At 46.5% G+C, this 21,004-nt stretch overlaps 1 protein-coding gene across 4 annotated transcripts in view; it reads right to left on the bottom strand.

Moving 5' to 3' along the window:
- CCNL1 (cyclin L1) overlaps positions 1–21,004 on the bottom strand; it is a 285,464-nt gene that overhangs the window by 25,537 nt on the left and 238,923 nt on the right. For all 4 annotated transcript variants that reach the window (XM_085634757.1, XM_085634758.1, XM_085634759.1 and 1 more), the window contains one exon: positions 18,664–18,772. In XM_085634757.1, the coding sequence (XP_085490883.1) occupies positions 18,664–18,772 (109 nt within the window). The remainder of the gene's footprint in view (positions 1–18,663; positions 18,773–21,004) is intronic.

The raw sequence follows: 21,004 nt of genomic DNA, 5'->3' as shown, positions 1-21,004 counted from the left end.
CATCTTTCTTCTGTGAATAGCAATTTCGGATGCATTTAACAATCCACCTTGAAATGCCTCCTTTACAAATGGGCTACGTCTTCCAGGGTTTAGCAAAGGCAAGCTCATTGGTCTATTGGAAAAGTTTAGTCCTATCAATATAATACATGCCAACACATTTTACATCTAAGGTATGCAATGCTCTTTCCTCTACAAAGTTTAAAGACCACTGTTCTAGAGAGATTGGTGGATGGTGGGGAATATGGTTGTGGTGGAGGCATCTATAGATGTCGCTTTGGAACCTGGTCAGTAATAGGAGCAAGAAAGGAGCCCTGAGGAGTGGGTGTTTTAAGCGCCCCAGTAGTGGTCAGTGGCTGAGTGCAGAAGGCAATAGAGGAGGGCTAGTTCTTCTTCGATGGAATAACTCAGCTTCTTGGGAATTAGAGGAAAGTTACTCGAGACTTACTCTTGGAGTGGATTTGCAGAAATCTTTCCGGTATGCAGGTGGATAAAGAGCTCCTATTGTTTAGCACCCAGTTCAAGAATCGGTGCCTGTGATCTGTGTTGAGTATTAAACACGGATTACTGCTTCAGCACAGACTTCAGCCCCAAAAGTGCAGCACTGACTGCCTTAATCTGCGAGGAATTTCAACCTCTTTCCTTGAGAGCCCACTTGACTGAATCCTTACCTCTGTGTTAACAGGAGCTTGAAGGCGGAGATGCACTGGATGCAGAGGCCTTCCCTTGAGCACTTGGGCTAAATGCCCCTTCCTTGGACATTTAAGAGTGTGGGGCTCTGAAGTAGTGTTCAAACCAGGGTGGTGGCTCATGGGGGCCCTGATCTTTGTTTTCATTCCCCATAGACACTGAAGCCAAAGGGGTTCCCTCTTGAGTTTCTCTCCCTTGTAGGCACTTGAAGATAGTCTGTCAGCTTGGCCCCAGCTGTTGGACTGGTACTCTAGAGGGCCTGTCTCTGCATAGAGGGGGTCTAGATCACCAAATATATCAGGTGTCTCAGCAGATATCTGGTGCTGTACCTTTAGGAATGTACAACATCTACTGCACCTTACAGGTCTCCCCCCCCCCCCCCCCCCCCCCCCCCGAGAAAAGCATTACAAGATTTACAGACACGGTTTTGCTTGGTGGAGGGAGCAATGGTACTGGGTGTTGCACTATGGGTGTTAGTTTCCTTACCCTCTACCTGCCTGCATTCTTTGGGCTGTTTCACTGAAAACTGAGAAGAATTTAACAGTCTTTAGTCAGAAATGTAATCTTCCTTTGCATCAGTTAAATTGTTCGCAGTCAGCCGAGAAACTGACAAACCACACGCAGGTTGTTTTCCTATCATCAAAGTTGAGATTGAAGTACAGCAAGGCTCGAAAAAGACAAAATAGCGTGTTAATCTCTGAAACGTTACTGAATGCATTTGAACCAGATGGCGTAAAAAAACACAATCCAAGGGTGGAGTTGGCGCCCATGTGTATTGTGGGCAAAAAGAGGAGTCACAGTATCCTGTAAGTTGAAGCTTCTTTGAAGATTTACAACTTGCAATGTCCAAGCCCAAAACCAAATGCCAGGAGTATGCAAAGCTTGTGCACACCTTACAATCATATTTAGTATTTAGAACTAGTAAAGATAAACCATCCCGAAAAAAGCTCAATAAGTAGTCTACTAATACACCTGCAAGATATCCTGAAGATTTATTGTTGCAAAAATCTGGAGACAGGATGCCAGAAAATAAACCACTGCTTCACTTTACAGAAAAAAGAACCCTGTAAAAAAACTTGGAGCCATCTGAGGTGGATTAGAACTTTTCTGTACAATTCAACTATCCTTTCAGACCTGGATAACTAATTTGGATAATTAAAGAAAAAAAACCTGTGAAATACAGGAACCAGAGATCAAAGTGGTCCTGTACTTGGGACCACAGAGAGCAAAGAACTACAGCTCATGGGATGGTACATAGAACATAACTTTCTCCACGTGTGGTGCAGGGGTTATGGAAAGATAGGAATCAAACGTGGGGCAATATGTAGTATGCCCTAAGCTTGTCCTACCAGGCAGCTGGAACAATACAACCTTGCAGCAGCAAGACTGGTACATGTAGCCAGGATGCAAATTGGAGCTAAGTGACTGTGCCCAGCAAACATAGAAGCCAGAAAGAGTCCCTGACTTTAGGTTGAGAGAAAGGCATAGTAGCAGTCAGGCAGAGGGGACTGCATACAGGAACAGAGCCAAAATCAAGACACTACCTTGCAACAGTGAGAGGTGGGGCTACTGGCACCCAGGTGAAACATGACCTGCAAGAGCTCCAGGGGTGTGAAGGTGTAGGACTAGCTTCCTCCCTACTGGGCCTCCTGTACTTGTTTCTCGTCATCAGAAGAGTGGTGAGTGCCTGAAGAGAGGGGCACAGAGCATCAAAAAGCAATCTGTGCGTCTCAAACACCTCCCTGCTCCTCCAGTCACACAAATTGAGAGGCAAATGTGGGAATAGTAAGATTGAAGAGGTGGCTGTCAATAGCAAAGCCTAGTACAGCATTTGGTTTTAAGCGATCTGGGCAGAGATAACCGTTAGAGTGTACTGGCTGTTAGAAAGAACAAAGGTGTGAAATTAATGCAAATGAATAAGATGGACAACTGCACCTAGAAAGTGAACAAAATCCTTACATGTGTGAAGTGATCTTCAGAAGGACTGCTCAAGCGTTATCAGTCTTAGGGGTAGCTGTATGAAAGGGCCAGTTTTTGACATGGTCACCCCCACTTTTTGCCTGGTATCCGATACAATTTTGACAGAAGCGCACTGGGTTCCTGATATCGAAGTCACCAGTGCCAGGTCTCTTTCCCTAAATTTTACAATTGTTCACCCAATTGCAAATACCTTTGGAACCCTCTACAAGTCTCTAGTAAGTGGTACCCAGGGCAAGGAGGCTGGAGAGGGTCTCCAATGGCTGCAGCGTTAAGTGTGCCACCTTAAGGGACCACTCAGCACCAACATGAGAACTGCCATTTGGTTGTGTGTCTTGGTACAGAGAAGTGAAAACCTGACATCCCGTGTGCCATGCCTGCAGACACTGCATGCAGTATAGGTAAGCCACCTCTACATCAGGCCTTACGTCCCTAAGGCAGGGTGCACTATACTACATGTGCGGACATATCTGCATGGGCGAATGTGCACCTGTGATGTTTAAGTCAATACTTTGAGGTCACAAGTTAACAGGGAAGCCATTTTGAGGGCATGTGCTGGACACTGGGAACGAGTTCCCCAGCTACATGATGGCTTCACTTAAATCTATAGTGTTTGGTACCAAACACCTTTTATTAATAAACACATCGATTCCAGTGGCGGATTCATTAATACATACACCCAGACGGCACCATAAGGGTGCCCCTTGAACACCTGCCACCCTCTAGTATGCGGGCTGACTGCTGTAGACCGGTTTGCCACCAGACAGGTTTCTGACCCCCTACAGGTGACAGACTACACTCTTGAGGGCAGAAACCATGCATGCTCTTGCCTGAGATGTTGTCACCTTCTCCAAGCAGGATCAGTATATCAAGGCAGGAGGCTTTAAAGGCCTCTGCTGTCTTTGACATGTGATTTTGGCTACCCCAGACAGGCGAGATGTCAACTCCCCAGCAATAGGACAAGAGGGAAATTAGATATGCAGGGAGGCGTGGTGCACTACCAGGCCAGTCAAACCCCTACGGTGAGCTGCCTGACAAGCCCAGCTTAAGGAAAGTTTGGCTTTAGGAAATTAGAAACTCTGGGAGAGGGTTCTGCCCACTTCCCACAGGAAGTGGTCATATAGGGGGTGGAGTGATTCCCAAGGGTAAGTAGCCCATTGACAACCACCCTTCACTCCCCTAAATTATGTAATTAGAGGGGCCCCTGGCACCAGGAAAGCAGATTCTACTGACCCAAGGACAATGAAGAGCTGTGAAAAGCAAAAACTGAGGAGCAGCAACTAACCTAGCTCCAACCCTGCCTGCCTACCTGCTGTCCCAAACAACTGTGCCAAAGACGACTTGTCCTGCAGCTGCTCTGCCTCCAATAGTCTGGCCGGACTGCCAGCACTTCAAAAAGCAACCACGATCTTCTGTGTAGCCGTGCTGCTCCCCTGCACTCAGCAGGCACCCAAGAAGAACCGCGGGGACTCAGAATATCCAAAATCACAACACCGGAAAGCACCACTGCACTCATGCCCCAGCCCGAGTTTAAGTGGGCCGACAGTGAGGTCCTGCAGAGTCTAAGCCCAGCTTGGGTTTTCCCAGACTGGACTGCCAGTCACCGCCTGCAGCCTCTTTGTGCAGGGCCCTTCTACAGTGTCTCCCGCAGTGAAAACCCGACGCCTCAAACACTACTGCACCCGAGACCTACAGCCTGATGAGAAATGGACCGAAGGCGTACACAAGTGCCTGAGCATCTTGAGACCCGAGCCAGTCTGTTGATTCAGCCACACTGACCCCCGAGTCCCCACGTGCAGCCTCTTCCCATTGTAATCAACAGGGTACCAGATGCCGAAAAGCACCTCTGCACCCAGATGTCTCAAAGGCTACCAAGGTAATCGGTTGTTGCTGCCTTGGATCTTGCACCGTACCTCAATCCCATAAGTACCCGTATTTAATATATGCATTTTTCCCTACAAGATAACATCACCGCATTAGAGATAATACAAGTACACTTACTGGTTTCCTTCAAAACTGTCATTTTAAAAAGCGTTTACCCAATAACAAAGTTCTTGCTGTCTAAAATCTATAAAAATAAGTTTTTTTCTAAAATTGGTGTGTGCGTCATTTATAGACTATGTATATTTGACAAATGTCTAACACTTCATGATACACCTAAGGCTGCACTACCAAAAAAAGAGCATCTTGGGATTGTTAAGCAAGGCCTGTCTAGTAGTAAGGGATACCAGGACTCTACACAATATACCTCTTTTTGGTATGTTATATAAATAGCCAGATTCTTACGCTAGCTATCCAACTTGGAAGACAAACAAGGACCTCAAAATACAGTAGTAAAGTTAAACAACTATTGGCAAAGCAAATAGACCTCGCCTGTTTCACCTATTGGCTTTGCAAAAATCATTTTGCTTAAAAATCATTGACAGATGCAGACACGGCCTGTATGAGCAAAAACTAGTCATCATGAAGCTGCTTCATTCATTAGGTGTGCACTTGTATGATGACATACATGTGCATGCGTCACCATATATCTTAGTTCTGCGTTGGAGGAATCTTCCTTGAAAACAATGGAGCACTTATAAAAGGAATATGCTACTTACCAGTATGCATCTGTTCTTGGCATGTAGAGCTGCAGATCTATACACTGTGCAAAGATCGCCATCTGGTGTTGGGCCCGGATGTTTGCAGTTTGTTTTTCCTCTTGGAAAGTCTTTGGAAGTCACGAGGTCGGTGACTCCTCCTTTGGTACGTATTGCGCATGGGCTTCGGCTCCATCCTCAGATTGTTTTTCGCCAGCAGGGAAAGATGGAGCGTAGTAATAACAGTAAAGAAACCCATGTGTGTTGTATCTAAATAAGATAGACTGGAACGGATACAGGTAGCCGGGGAGGTGGGTGGGCGTGTATAGATCTGCAGCTCTACATGCCGAGAACAGATGCATACTGGTAAGTAGCATATTCCGTTCGAGGCATATGAGCTGCAGATTATACACTGTGCATAGACTATATAGCAGTACCCAACCCTAGCGGCGACCACCGACATCCGTTGCAGTTGTTTGGACCAGTGTTTTTAGTACAGCCTGGCCCACACTAGCTTGTTGCTTGGTTTGCACTTCTACACAGTAATGTTTTGTGAAAGTGTGCGGTGTTAACCATGTCGCTGCTTTGCAGATGTCATCTAGTGGTATGTTTCCTAGAAAAGCCATAGAAGCCCCTATCTTCCTTGTAGAGTGGGCTTTAGGGGGAACAGATAGCGTTCGTTTTGCTTTGTGGTAGAAAATCTGTATGCATTTTACAATCCACCTAGCTATCCCCGATTTAGAAATAGGGTTGCCTTTATGTGGTGGAGAGAAAGAGACAAATAGCTGTTTGGTTTTTCTGAAAGGTTGTGTTCTTTGGATGTAGTAAAGTAAGGCCCTTTTAACATCCAGTGTGTGTAAAGCCCTTTACGCAACTGTTTGAGGTTGTGAGAAAGACTGGTAATTCTACCGACTGGTTTAGATGGAAGGGAGAAATGACTTTGGGTAGAAATTTTGGGTTGGTGCGGAGTACAACCTTGTTCTGATGCATTTGGAGACAAGGTTCCTGTATAGTGAGTGCTTGTATTTCACTAACCCTTCTAAAGGAAGTGATGGCCACTAGAAAAGCTGTTTTCCATGTGAGAAATTGCAGCTCACATTTATGTAATTGTTCGAAAGGGGGTCCTATTAGCCTTGTGAGAACTATATTCAAGTTCCAGACAGGTGAGGGTGGTACTCTGGGTGGAATTACTCTTTTGAGGCCTTCCATAAAGGCCTTGATGGCAGGCACTCTGAAAAGTGATAGGTGCTGCCTGTTCTGTAAGTAAGCAGCAATTGCTGCGAGATGTAACCAAATGGATGTATATGCTAGGTTACACCTTTGTAGATGGAGCAAGTAACATATGATGTGCTGTATGGACACATTTAGAGGGTTGATTGTGTTGTGGCAGTAAACAACAAATCCTTTCCACTTTGCAGCATAGCATGCCGTAGTAGTAGGGCATCTAGCTTCCCTGATAATATTCATGCAATCAGGGGGGAAGGTTAAGGTATCCGAATTCTAGGACATCAGGAGCCAGATCGCAAGGTTGAGCTGAGCTGGGTCCGAGTGCCTGATCACTCCGTGGTTCTGGGTTAGGAGGCATGGTGAGAGGTGCAGCTTTTGGTGTGGTACTACCGAGAGTTCCAGCAGTGTGGTGTACCACGGTTGTCTGGCCCATGTTGGAGCTACTAGGATCAGTGTTAGGGAATTCTGTTGTAGCTTTCGCACCACTAATTGAATTAGTGGGAGAGGTGGAAAAGCGTATGCAAATTAGTTTGACCAGTTCATCCATATCGCATTGCCTTTGGACAATGGGTGTGGATATCTGGCGGCGAAGCTTGGGCATTTTGTGTTTTCGTGGGTGGCGAATAGGTCCATGTGTGGATGCCCCCACTTCTGAAAGAACGGGTGAAGAACCTGTGGGTGAAGTTCCCATTCGTGAATCTGTTGCGTTTGTCTGCTGAGCAGATCTGCCACGGTGTTTTGGACTCCTGGGACGTGTTGGGCCAGGAGAAAGATTTTCTGTGGAATTGCCCATCTCCATATGCTCTGTGCTAATTGAGAGAGCTGTGGAGAGTGTGTGCCCCCCTGTTTTTGAATGTAGTACATGGCAGTCATGTTGTCTGTGCGAATGAGGACTGCCTTGCCTGAAATCTGCGTCTGGAAGGATTTTAGGGCTAGGAAGATTGCCAGTAACTCCAGATGGTTGATGTGGAGTAACTTCTGTTGCGACGTCCATGTGCCCTGTACTGTGAGATGTAACAGATGAGCTCCCCAGCCGGAGAGCGATGTGTTAGGATTATTTATGGAACGGGGTCCAGGAACGTTCGACCTCTGGAAAGGTTTGTGGTGTTCCACCACTGCAGAGAGCGATAGGTGCGACCGTCCACCAACACCAGATCTGTCAGTTGCCCCTGGGCCTGGTTCCACTGGCGCGCTAAACACTCTTGGAGTGGATGTGAGAAAGTGCCATCTTTCTTGCATGGTATGCCCCCACTTTTTGCTAAATTGCTGAATGTACTTTGATTGAGTGTACCCTGGGTTCCTGCCAATCAGGTGCCCAGGGCCTATGTTCCTTCCTTAAACCACACAAACTCCAAATTGGCAAACCCTAGCCACATGTCAGCCCCTGGTAAATGGTATCCTAGGTACCCAGGGCCTTGTGGCCAGGGAAGGCCTCTAAGGGCTGCAGCACTCATTGTGCCACCCTCAGAGGCCCTGTACCCTTACACACACACACTGCCTTGCAGGCTGAGTGTCTGGGTGCAGGACAAAACAAAGAGTCGACATGGCACACACATCTGTGTGCCATGCCCATCACCTACACTGCCAAGGCATATGTCAGTCACCCCTCTGGCTGGGTGCCTTACGCTTATGGTGTGGACACAGGAGCAGGAGCCCTGTGCCCCTACAGTACCCGGGTCCATTCCTGGGCACTGTAAGTGCAGTGCTGCCATTTAAGAGTACATGGTGCTGAGAGCTCGTCACACACGAGCTCCACAGCACCATAATGGCAACATTGAAGACTGGGAAGTTTGGTATCAAACTTCTCAGCACATTAAACCCACACTGATGCCAGTGTGGGATTTAATGTACTAAGCACCCCAGAGGGCATCTTAGAGATGCCCCCTCACAGCTAACCTACAATCCACGTCTGCTCTGAGGCTGCCCAGGCTGCCACACAGCAGACACGTTGCTGGACCCCTGGGTGGGAGAGCCCCTGCTCTCCCGGGCCTGCAACAATGCACATCCTGGGTGAGGTGAGAAATCTCCTCCCCCAGGATGAGCAAAGGGAAGCTTCAAAGGCATACCGCCATTTGGAGTTTCCCCAGGCCACTGCAACCCCCCACTCTGGCGGGAAGCTTGGCCGGAAACCCCATACAAGGACAGGGGATGTGCCAGCCTGCCCACCCCACCCCTCAGGTGGGGGAGGCGAGGTGAAACACATCTCCGGGCTCTCGCCATCTTGAAGATGGGAGGCCCTACCCTATCAGGATTAGGCTACTGCCTCCCTCCCACAGGAGAGGCGCAGGATAGGGGGTGTACCCACCCCAGGACATGGACCCATTGGTCCCTGGCCTTCACCTACCTGTAACGCCCCTAAATTTAGTATTTAGGGGCACCCTGAACCTCCCTCCCTTAGATTCCAGATAGAAAATTACAAGAAGAGCAAGAAGAACAAAGACCTGCCCTGCAGCTGCTAAAAAGAGAAGAAGACACCAACTGCTTAGGCCCCAGCCCTACCGGCCTGTCGACTCTCGAACCTGCACCAGCGCGGCATCTCTCGTGGCCAGCAACCTCACCAACCCTGGAGGACCTGGCTACCTTTTGGCTCTAAGCCCCTGGGACTCCCATGAGTAGAGGCTCTACTCAAGAAACCTATTTTTTACCCCTGGCAGCAGCCCGGAACCGCGGACCCAACACACTCTGCACCAGCCAAGCCTGGCCAGTGCCGGAGTGAACAAAGACCCTGAGGACGACCCCACGGCGACTGTGACCCCGAGTCCGGCACCCAAGGACCCCCCTCGACATCCCGGAGGAAGCCTGCAGCCTCAGAACCAAGTGCCACCCCAGCCGCGATCAACCAGAGGGTAAGATTCCCGACGTCAAAAGGCACCCCTGCACCCGGCGCCCCCCTGTGACCAATCCCGGGGTACCCACCTAACCTACAACTACCCAACTTACCTCTCGAAGTGGTGGTGGCACCTGAAACATCCTCGTCCCCGAGCCTGCAGCCTTTTTCCAAACCGGAACATTCCCATTGATTTCCATTGAGCGCCCGAAGGCTCAAAAGCACCCTGCACCCAGCCGCCCGAGTGGCCCTGGCAGTGCCCTCTCTACACTAACCTACTTCCCCACTTGCCCCGAGTAAGTGACCAGGAGCCCAGCTCCCACAGCCGCGTGGCTTGCCAGACAGCAGCCACCAACCAAGGCCCCCCTATCCCTCATAGGATAACATTGGGCCTAACTCTCTCTGCACCCGGCCGTCCTGAAACCGCTGAGGGTGAACCAACTGTACCTACCCGACACTGGGGGACCCCTGAGTCCATGCCCGGAATTTCAACTCTGCCAGTCGAGTACTTACCCTTAAACCGCTAACTTCATTTTCCTCATAGGGTAACATTGACTGGCTTTTTCTTCAAAAATCTTCTAAGTGTGAACTTTTCAAAACTGCAAAAATTCACCAAAAATCAGCCAAGTGACAAAAACGAATTTACTCACCTGCTCCTAGGTGAGCTCCCAGTGCTGGATCTTGGTGCCCAGCCCTGACCCTGAAAAGTGTTCACAACTATACTTACTTCTAACTCATTTTTCTCCCATAGGAAACCATTGTCTGCTTTTCTGTGAAATTTCTTCTAAGTGTCTATTTTTGCAAATTTGAAATATTCTTTTAAAATCGTACCATTTCTGCAAACGAAATTACTTACCTGTTTTTGATAAGGACCCCAGTCCTGGGTCTAGGTACCCAGTCCTGGATTACTAAAGTAACGATAAAGTACTCTACCTGCAATTTGAATTTCTTGCCATAGAGATCCATTGAATGTTTTCTTTGAAATATTTTCTAAGTGCTAACTTTTGAAATAGCTAAATATTATTTAAAAATCATTACAGTTATTAAGTCGACTTTCATCACTTGATTCTGAATACTGACCCAAGGCTGGTTCTAGGAGCCAGACCTGGAATTCCAAAAGTAATCTGAAAAGTAATTTATTACAAATAACCTGAATTTACCATTGAGCTCAATGCATTGTTATGTTTAGGAAATAGGATTGTTTATTGCAACCAACTGTGACTGTTTACAAAAATTTATTGCTTAAGGCAAAAGTATTTATATTCAACCTCTCATTTTGAGAAAGTATATTTTTATCCCCTTTGTGGTTCTAAAAATAAAACAAGCATATATTTTATATATATAAACCATTGGCCTAGAGTTCAGTTATTGAGTGTGTGAAACCATTTGCTGACTGAGTGTGTACAATAAATGCTTTACACTGTCCTCTGGTACTGCCTTACTGCTCGACCAAGCTACCACTTTTGAGAGTATGGTCATACCTAACTTTGACCTCTATCAGCCTCTGGGGGACTGTGGACTCTGTACACCCTGTACCTATTAGGGAACAGTATATACAGAGCCACTTTCTCACAGTGGACGCATCTGGAGTCTTGCATGGGGCACTATGAAAATGCAAGAGGCCATCATCCCTATCAGTTGCATAAACACCCTTGCTGGGAGTGTGTTGAAAAATGATTTTTTGACGCAGAGCCTGTATATTTGCAATCCTGGCAGGATTGGGATAGGCTATGGCTTTTGAGGTGTCTATGGTGGCACCGAGGTATTGTTTTGCGTGTGAAGGTACCAGGTGGGACTTTTGGTGGTTCACCGTGAAACCTAGCTGGTGAAGTAGTTGGATTGTAGTGGCGGTGTGATGTACACATTGGTTGTAGGACGTGGCTTTTATTAGCCAGTCGTCCAAATATGGGAAGACGTGAATGTGCGGTCTTCTGAGGTGTGCAGCCACTACTGCTAGGCACTGGGTGAATACCCTTGGTGCTGTTACCCCGAACGGGAGCACCTTGAACTGGTAGTGTTGCCCGTCCACTACAAATCTGAGGTACTTTGTGAGCATGGTGTACTGGGATGTGAAAGTATGCATCTTTCAAGTCCAGAGTGGTGAGAAAGTCGTTCTGGGATAGGAGTGGAAGAACCTGTTGAAGGGTTACCATGTGAAAATGGTCTGAATGTATGTAAGTATTTAGAGGTCTGAGATCTAGGATAGGTCGTAGAGTCTCGTCTCTTTGGAATCAGAAAGTACAGGGAGTAGACCCCTAAATTTTGTTGATTGATGGGGACCTGCTCTATGGCTTGTTTTTGCAGAAGGGAGATTACCTCCTGTTTTAGTAACGTGGTATGTTCTTGAGACATTGGGCGTTGCCTGTGTGGAATGTTTGGGGGGGTAGATGTTAATTCTAGGCAATACACTGAATGAATAATTTGGGTCACCCATCTGTCTGAGGTGATTGTCTCCCAGACGTGAAGGAAGTGTTGTATTCTGCCCCTGACCGGAGTGGAATGGTCTGCAGGGAGCGGGGGAAAGTCATTGGGTAGGCGGTGTGGCAGAGCGGGCGGTATTGGTCTTGCCTCTGCCTTTATTATTATTGCCTCTGTATCCGCCTCTTTGATAACCCTTTGTGAAGGTAGACTGAGGAGGGGATTTGTAGGACGTGGACGCACTATCCGAGGAGTAGCCTCTGCCCGTGCCCCAAAAGGAAGAGCGGTGAAAGAAGCGCCTAGGAGTGTGTGACTGTAGGGCTCCCATGGATTTCGCCGTATCAGTATCTTTCTTCATCTTCGAGGGCTTCATCAACTTTTGGGCCAAATAAATATTGTTGCTCGAATGGGTGATTCAATATGAAGGCTTGTACCTCAGGTTTAAAACCTGAAACTCTTAGCCAGGCGTGGCGACGGAGAAGAACACTGGTGTTTATGGCCCTGGAGGCTGTATCTGCCGCATCTAGGGCACAGCGTATAGAGGTATTAGTTATAGTTTTTCCCTCTTGGATCAATTCATTAGCCCCATTTCTGTATTTTTCAGGGAGATGGTGCATGATGGTCTCCAACTCATCATAATGTGCCCTGTCGTATCTGGCCAATAGCGCTTGCGTGTTGGCGATACGCCATATATTGGCAGCTTCTGACGCAGTGCGCTTCCCTGACACGTCTAGGAGCTTGTACTCTTTGTCAGGTGGTGGTGCTTCGCCTGAGAATTTGAACGCTTCCTAGCTGTAGATACCACTAAGGAATCCAGTGGTGCAGGGCCTTTAATGTATGAAGGATCTGTCGGGGCGGCTTTGTATTTTTTTCTCTATACGGGGGTTTAGGACCCTAGCCCTGACTGGGTCTTTAAAAACCTCCGGTGCATGTTTGATTACTCCTTTTAACATAGGTAGAAAGGCAGTAGACCTATGTGCATTATCGAAAGTTTCTAGGAGAAAATCTTCCTCCACTGGGTCAGTATGTAACTCCACCCCGTGATAATGTGCCGCCCTCTGTAGTAGGTGGTGAAAGCCGCCCTCTGTAGTAGGTGGTGAAAGCCTAACGAATCTTCTGGTGGGGATGGCCTAGATGGGTAAAGGTCATCCTGTGGGACATCTGGGATGTCCGGATTGTTATAGTCATTCCATGGGTCTGGAGATCCAGTAGGGGTGGGGTCTTGTGGCACATCTGCTGGATCATTGTAAGGGTCCCCTAGATCATCTTGGTCTGGAGACAGGGTTGGAAAGCGATGAGGCAGGGGTGGAGAAGGTGGAGGTGGGGAGGGTGGAGGAGGTGGGGAAGGCACTCTGAAAGGGGAGGTAGCAGTGTCCTTCCTCTTTGGAGGTGGAGCTGGTTTGTCCAAGTGTCTCTTTTTTGAAGACAGTGTCAAATGTCCGGTTTTTGGATCCTTGGTAAGTGTCTTTTGCAGAGGATCCGGTGTGAAAAGTTCTTGCGACACTGGTTGTTCGGTCGGCGCCAAGGTTTTCGGGGCCGACTGCTTTTTAGGCTTGTCTAAGCCGTGCTTCTTCGGGACCTCTGATTTTTTGTTCGGTGCCGAAAGAGGCTTTGGCACGGGAGTGTCGGTGCCGAGGGCCTTATGATGTTTGGTCGGCACCAAGAGGGCAGGTTTCGACACCGAGGGCTTTGGTGCTGGGCTCGGTGTGGAGGTGGAGGCCGATTTTTTCTTCGGTGCCGAAGGGTGTCTTTCGGTACCGCTGGTAGGCTGGCTCGAGCCCGAGCTGCCGGAAGGCTTAAGGCTTCTTTACCGGGCCCGAAGGTGGGGTGTGAGAAGCAGTATCGTTGGTCTTGCCTAGGCTCGAAGGCGTGACCGAAGCCTTTTTGGGTATCGGTGTGGGAGGGGGTATAGTACTCACGACCCTCTGCGCCGGGGTGATGTCCTCCACATCTGAGTCGTCGGCCTCGGAAGCACTGACGAGGTAGTCTAACTTCTTCGATGTTCTGCTGTCCCGGAGCTTCGACATCGTCCCCAAAGATGTCGACTGGAGCGGAGGTCGAGGAGTGCGCCATGTTGCGTCTGGCCCTTCGATCTCGAATAGTCTTTTTAGATCTAAAAGACTTGCAGGCGGGACAGTCTCGGGCCTCGTGTTCAGGGGAGAGGCAGAGGTTGCACACCTCATGAAGATCGGTGTGGGGGAATTTGGACCCACATCGAGGGCACTTCTTGAAGGGAGTTCTTTCCATCAGCCGAGACCGGAGCCGGAATAGGCCCGAAGGCCGCCGTCGACGACGGGAATCAAAGAAGTGCCGAAGAGAAGGTGATTAAGATGATTTATTATCTGAAGGATCTCGATGAGCGAGGATTTTTGCGACGATCGCTGAACTGGAAAAGTTCGGAACCGCAGCGCAAAGTATTACATCCGAGCCCGATGGCGGAAAAAACCAATCTGAGGATGGAGCCGAAGCCCATGCGCAATACGAACCAAAGGAGGAGTCACCGACCTTGTCACTTCTAAAGACTTTCCAAGAGGAAAAACAAACTGCAAACATCCGGGCCCAACACCAGATGGCGATCTATGCACAGTGTATAATCTGCAGCTCATATGCCTCGAACATGTATGTTTCCGTGTTATTCTTTGCCTTAATTCAGAAAGGCAATAAATCTAGGTGTGACAAAATAATTTAGCATTCTAAAAAAGCAGGTAATTTTGTCCAATTGTATCTTTAAAAAACTGAATACATACATAGAAAACAGAAAGCAAGAAAGTATAAGTTGTTTACCTGTAATCCTAGTTCTCTTACAGGGGTATCCTCAAAGTCATAAGCACTGAACATTCCCACCCATGCACGGGCCCCCGGATTACATACATAAAATATATATATTTTACACTGAAAAAACCATAGGTTTTAGGGGTGTTATAGTTAGCTGGACATTTCACTCTTACAAAACCATTGAAATTCCTCCGATATAGTTAGTTGTACTAACTAAATCTCGCGTGCCCGCAATCCACTGCTGATGTCACATATTACATCATTCATGACATGGTCAGTGACATCACTGATGACATCATCCAGTGAATGAGGTTTGGTTCGTTACTTAAATATGTATTATATATACGCAGCAATTTGCATTGAAGAATGAGTGGATATATAAATATCTGGATGGAGGATTTAGTAGCAGTGTGATTGACTGTTTACTTGACTAATTTATAGTGTCTCCCTAAATATATTGGATAGTGACTAAACTGTGTGAATATCTGTATCACTGTCAGTTGTTGTGTAAACTGCTTCTCCAGTTGGTTACTAGCTATGTGAAAGTCTATATTAGTTATTGATTAGTTAACTGAGTATTTGTATGGGAGAGTGAATGTGTGTGACTGCCCAAAGATGTGTGAATAGTTGATTCAGTAGGTATCTGAAGTTAAAACTACATGTTATAACAGTTGTTTGGGTGAGTGAATATCTTAATGGGTGTGGCGATGAGCAAATATATGTCTCAATGGTACATGTCCAACAAACTAGAAAAATAAAAGCCAGTGTATGTGTCAGTTGTTGTATATAAATAAGTATACATAAGACTCAGTGATTGTATGAGTGACTGTATGGATAACTATACTTGTAATAGTGATTTTATAACACACCAAGTATGAGTTATCTATATGAATAGATGAAGTGGTGTTTTTATAAGTGTATAGCTAAGTAAAAGTAAGTATGATCCATTGTTTGCATAAGTGAGTAGGATGACTTCATAAGTGATTAGGATGTGTGCTGGTGTGTAATGTCGATATAGATGTATACGTATATTTGATAGTGTTCTATTGATCATTGACAGCATGTATGAGTGAATCTATAGATAAGTGATTAGATGTGTGTATAGATCTAGGAATCACTTAGTGGGTGTTTAGAAACTTGTATTGGTGTGTTAATGGTTTTAAATCTGGCACTCTCCCATTTTACAGTGAGTGATGAAAGGTTATACTAGTGTATGATGAGGTGTATCTGATTGTCACGTGGAGGATGTCATCAGTGATGTCATTTGAGATGCCATCAGTGAAGTCACTGACCATGTCATGAATGATGTAATATGTGACATCATCAGCAGTGGATAGCGGGCACGTGAGATGTAGTTAGTACAACTAACTATATTGGAGGAATTTCAATGGTTTTGTTTGAGTGAAATGTCCAGCTAACTAGAACACCCCTAAAACCTATGGTTTTTTCAGTGAATTTCAAAGGTTTTGTAAATGACAATTTTTAATGTATTAATTGTTATACTGATTTTTGATAATGATTTACTACATTTTTTTTAACCTATTTATTTTTAGATATTTTATTTTTTTAATTACATTATACATTACAAAATATACTTTCTCAGAATGAATTATTTTAGTTTAAATACTTCGCAAATAGGCAATAGACTTTGCACACAACCTCAGGTCCCCGCTCCCTACCTTCACCATTGTGCAAACGCGCCCCGTGGTGCGTTTTAAGTTGGGGGATTAAGTCCCTTCGAATCCTGAGGGTCCCTGGGGTCCAACTAGCCCACCAGGTACCTCCAGTAATCGCCACAAGGCTGCGTTGCAGAGAGGTGTAAAAAGGGGCGTGGCCTGAAACACCTCTCTGCAACGTAGCCCCTGTGGCGCTTACTGGAAGTACCTGGTGGGCTACTTGGCCCCCAGGGACCCCCAGTATTGAAGGGGAATTAATTGCCGCGTCTTTTTTTTTTTTTAAAGGGGGCTGTGTGGCCCCCCTTTTACTTTTTTGTGGCCCTGGGACGCCATCCCCCAGGGCCTCACCCCCAAATTAAAAAAAAAAAAAAATTATGGGAAGGGGGCCGCGTGGCCCCCCTCCCGTGGCCAATTCCGGGCCCCGGGGACCCCATCCCCCAGGGCCGGCCATTGTTTTTTTTTTGTGCTTCATGGGGAGGTGGGCCGTGTGGCCCCCCTCCCGGGCAACTTATGTTCCCGGGGACCCCATCCCACAGGGCCTGGGCTCTCGTTTGGGACCGTGGGGGGTCCCCAATCCCCCCACGGTCCCAGCCGGCTCCCCGCCTCCTGCGGGAGCCGGCATTGCTTTTCCACATGGGGAGCAGCTAACATGCTTCTCCCCATATGGAAAAGCAATCTGCTCTGCTTCATTGAAGCGAGAGCAGGTTTCCCTGCACCCAATTTCAATGAAGCAAAGCAGTTTGCAATGGCAGGGGGGGGGGGGGGGCACCCGGGGACACTGCAGGAGCCGGCCCTGGGGGGTGGCGGTCCCCAGGGCCTGTACAAGGCTCCAGGAGGGGGGCCGCGTAAAAAGCCCCGGGGTGGCAGTCACCGGGGCGGGTGGGGGCCTTAGAGCCCCCCGTACATAATTTCAAAAAGCCCCGGGTGGGTGGCGGTCCCCGGGGCCCTTCTGGGCCCTCCCTTTACATTAAATTTATTGACCCCGGGATTTGCCCCCCCCCCCCCCCGGGGGCTAGATGACAAACCAGCGCGGGAGCCCACGCTTAAATTTTTTTTTTTTTTTTTAATAAAATCGGCAGGATGCGCGCATCCTCCCGTTTAAAAAAAAAAAAATGTTGGGGCCTTGGGGGTCCTTGTGGGACCCCCTGAGCAGGCCTAGGGGGTCAGGGTGTTTCTACCCTGCCCCCTTTTCATGTTTTGCGACTTTTTGGGGGGGGGGGGGGGGGGGGGGGGGGTTTCTTGTGCCTCGGTTCTACCTATTATTTCTTTATTATCTGTTCATTGTTGAAATTTTGTAATAAGGGTAACATGGAATATAAGCACATGTGAGAGGACAATATAGTAATGGCGTTTTTAATTTTTTTATTTGCAGTTACCCCTGAAGAAGAGCTTGTTGAAGCTCGAAATGCATTGGGTTACAATAATGAATATTGCTTTGGACAAATCATACGTTTGACGTTGTGTTCTTGAAAGAGGTCCGGATGGGCACATCTCGAACATTGGAAGCTGTTGTAAACAGTATAATACCTTACATGTGGATTCATAAAAGCACCAACCAAGCGATTGAAACATTGGAATTATACTCAGATTGAGCAGGAGTAAAATGGACAAGCATATTACGTAGAAGCAGCATTTGCACATTAACTGTGCGACTGAATTTGGTGCAAATGTCATTCCTCATTAATGGATTTACACAGGGATGTGTGCCATGTCGACTTCACTTTGTTCTGCACCAAACCACGCAGCCTGCAGAGGGGTGTGGGGTTTGTTTAAAGGTACAGGGGCTCTAAGGCTGGCACAACAGGTGCTGCACCCCTTAAGAGCCATTAGCTGTCCACAGTGCCCTTGGTACCTTTCAAGGGTCTGCCATGTGGCCAGGTGTGCCAATTGGGGGTACAAGGTACAGTTTTAGGAAATACCAGACCCCGAGGAACCTGCTGGACAGGGACCCAGGGCATATCAAGTCAAAGTGCATTGTGGGTGTGTGGGTGTGTCAGTCTGCAACAGAAACCCAGCTTTCTACATTGGCTAACTCAAAGATCCCAAGAAGAATTAACATATCAAGCACAAATGTGCTCACTAATTAGAGATATAAAATAAATCATGCAGTGGCAGTGCAATACAAACAGGTTTTTAAAAAATGGGCAAAAGAAGCTAGCAAGCTGCACAGCTAACAGGTTCCCCTGCTTGTATCCAATAGGTGACCCCCACATGCTGACTTAGTAGGCAGGTTACGGTCTTGTGCAGGAGAGGCAGGGTGTTTTGAGCTAGGAGCAGAATTCATTTTTTTAATAAAAACTAATATTCTTGTTCAACAATTGACGTGATCACAAATGGTTTTCAAGATTGATAAATCAAATAAATATGGATTTCTGATGTAAAACACTTACAATCCAAATTATCCTCTCCTTGTTTATAGCATCATTATTCAAATAATACTCAATGTACGCAGTTATAAGCACCTTCACCGTACATACTTATCAATACAAGCACATACCCATTAAAAGGGCTTTTAGATTGCGGTCCATCTTCCAATTCTTTTTTAAAAGACTTCACATTAATAGAAATAGGTGATTTCTCCTCCATTTTCATCTCCCTTGGTGAGGCTGTAAAATGTATGAATAGTCAGTCAATAAATAGCTTTTATTGACAAATTCTAAGCTTGATCTTTCCCATCACAAACAGTAAAGAGATCACTTGTCAAATACAGACAATACACAGTTACTGGGATTATAGAACTCTGCTTCAATGGCGTTATCTGCAAATTGCAGATTTTCCATGGTACAAAATCAACCACCTTCAGCAGAATGCATAGTTGCCAACAAAACATTTTTTCTAGCTTAAAAGTGCACAGTCTATGAAGTACAAAACCCTTTGAAACTGTTAACTTATCTTTTAGTTAAGGATATTACTATTTGAATGTTGAACTTGCTCCCATGAGATGCATCTTTTCTTCAGGCGATTAATGTGTTAAAATGACAAAGCAAATTCATACCAACACTGTACCACAAGATCCATTTTGAGCTGTATTAGTCCACCCTGCCATATAATTTGGTCATCCAATGCCACAATTTCAGTGGCCCTGAACAGCCATCAAGAAAACATTACTAACCAGTGAAAGGTTAAGAATCTTTATATGCCAAGTGGTGCATGCAGATCGGGTCCAGCTTCTCAGCACATCTATATTACATTACACAGCGCACCTTGTACTAATAACCTTAAGTCGCATCTATCTTGACTGAAACGTTCCTGTTAGTAAGCCAGACATTCAGCAGGACTTGTTCAAGTTCAATCCCCTTTAGACACCCATCACTACCTTTCTAAATAGAGGAAGAAGGGCAAGTGTAATAGAGGTGTTTAAAGTAAGGTAACTAAAACACTTACTTACCTTTAACTATTCTCCACTATTTGAAGGTCACATGCTCAAATTACCACCAGTCAGGATGGAAATTTTCAATATTCCATGTTTACTCTGCAGTGTAATATAGTATAAACAAAAGCACCAAGACCATTTAAACTAGTTACATACCTGTAACAATCAATAGTTTTGCACTTTGCAACTCTTCAAGATTATCATGCTGTACAACGTTCCACCACATAGTGGTTTGGCATGGAAAAAAAAAACTATTTCAGTTAACATTCTTTCTGGTGGACACTACTGCAGGGAACAGAGTAAGAAAGAGCCCCTTTTTGCACGGTTGCCCCCACTTTTTGCCAAACTGATTATGTACTTTCAGTGTACCCTGGGTTCGTGCCAACCAAGTACCCAGGGCGTATGTTCTTGCCCTAAACAACAAGTTACTTACCTTCGGTAACAATATATTGATTATGCTACTTACCAGTATGCATCTGTTCTTGGCATGTAGGGCTGCTGACATTCATATCTGTGCATAGATAGCCGCCTAGTGTTGGGTCCGGATGATTGCACATTGTTGTCCTGGAAGAGTCTTCGAAGTATCACGAGATAGGTGGCTCCTCCCCTGGACTACAGTGCGCATGGGCATCCCCACCATCATCAGATTGTTTTTCGCCATTGTGGCATAGATGGAGTGTAATACAGTGAATGATGACCATGCGAACTAGAAATTACTGAATGCTACAGCTGCTACAGGTGCCAGGGAGGAGAGTGGGCGATATGAATGTCAGCATCCCTACATGCCAAGAACAGATGCATACTGGTAAGTAGCATAATCAGTTCGAGGCATGTGGGCTGCTGAATTCATATCTGTGCATAGATTATATAGCAGTCCCTCTGTTTAGCGGCGGCTGCCCGTGCCAGCTGCAGCAGTCTGAAAAAGAGTTTTGAGAACAGCCTGTCCTACAGCAGCCTGCTGTCTTGAGTGTACATCTACACAGTAGTGTTTGGTAAAGGTATGTATAGTGGACCATGTGGCTGCTCTACATATCTCCTCTAAGGCAATATTTCCCAGGAAAGCCATGGAGGCCCCCAACTTTCGAGTGGAGTGGGCTCTCGGAGGAATTGTTAGTGTGCGCTTAGCTTTTTCATAGCAAATCTGTATACATTTAACGATCCACCTAGCTATCCCTGCTTTGGAAATGGGGTTGCCCTTGTGCTGCGGGGAAAAGGCAACAAACAGTTGTTGTGTCTTCCTGAAAGTTTGTGTTCTATCAATATAGTACATGAGAGCTCTTTTGATATCAAGGGTGTGGAGCAGTCTCTCCGCTACATTCTCATGATTAGGATAAAACACTGGTAGTTCTATAGATTGGTTCATATGGAACTGCGAAATGACCTTGGGCATGAAAGTAGGGTTGGTGCGTAGCACGACCCTGTTTGCATGAACCTGTATAAATGGCTCCTGAATGGTGAGTGGCTG

Source organism: Triturus cristatus, chromosome 11 (assembly GCF_964204655.1).
Source record: "Triturus cristatus chromosome 11, aTriCri1.1, whole genome shotgun sequence".
In the NCBI taxonomy this organism is placed as follows: domain Eukaryota; kingdom Metazoa; phylum Chordata; class Amphibia; order Caudata; family Salamandridae; genus Triturus; species Triturus cristatus.
The sequence above is the reverse complement of the archived record's forward strand: the minus strand, read 5'-3'. Positions and strand labels throughout refer to the sequence as shown.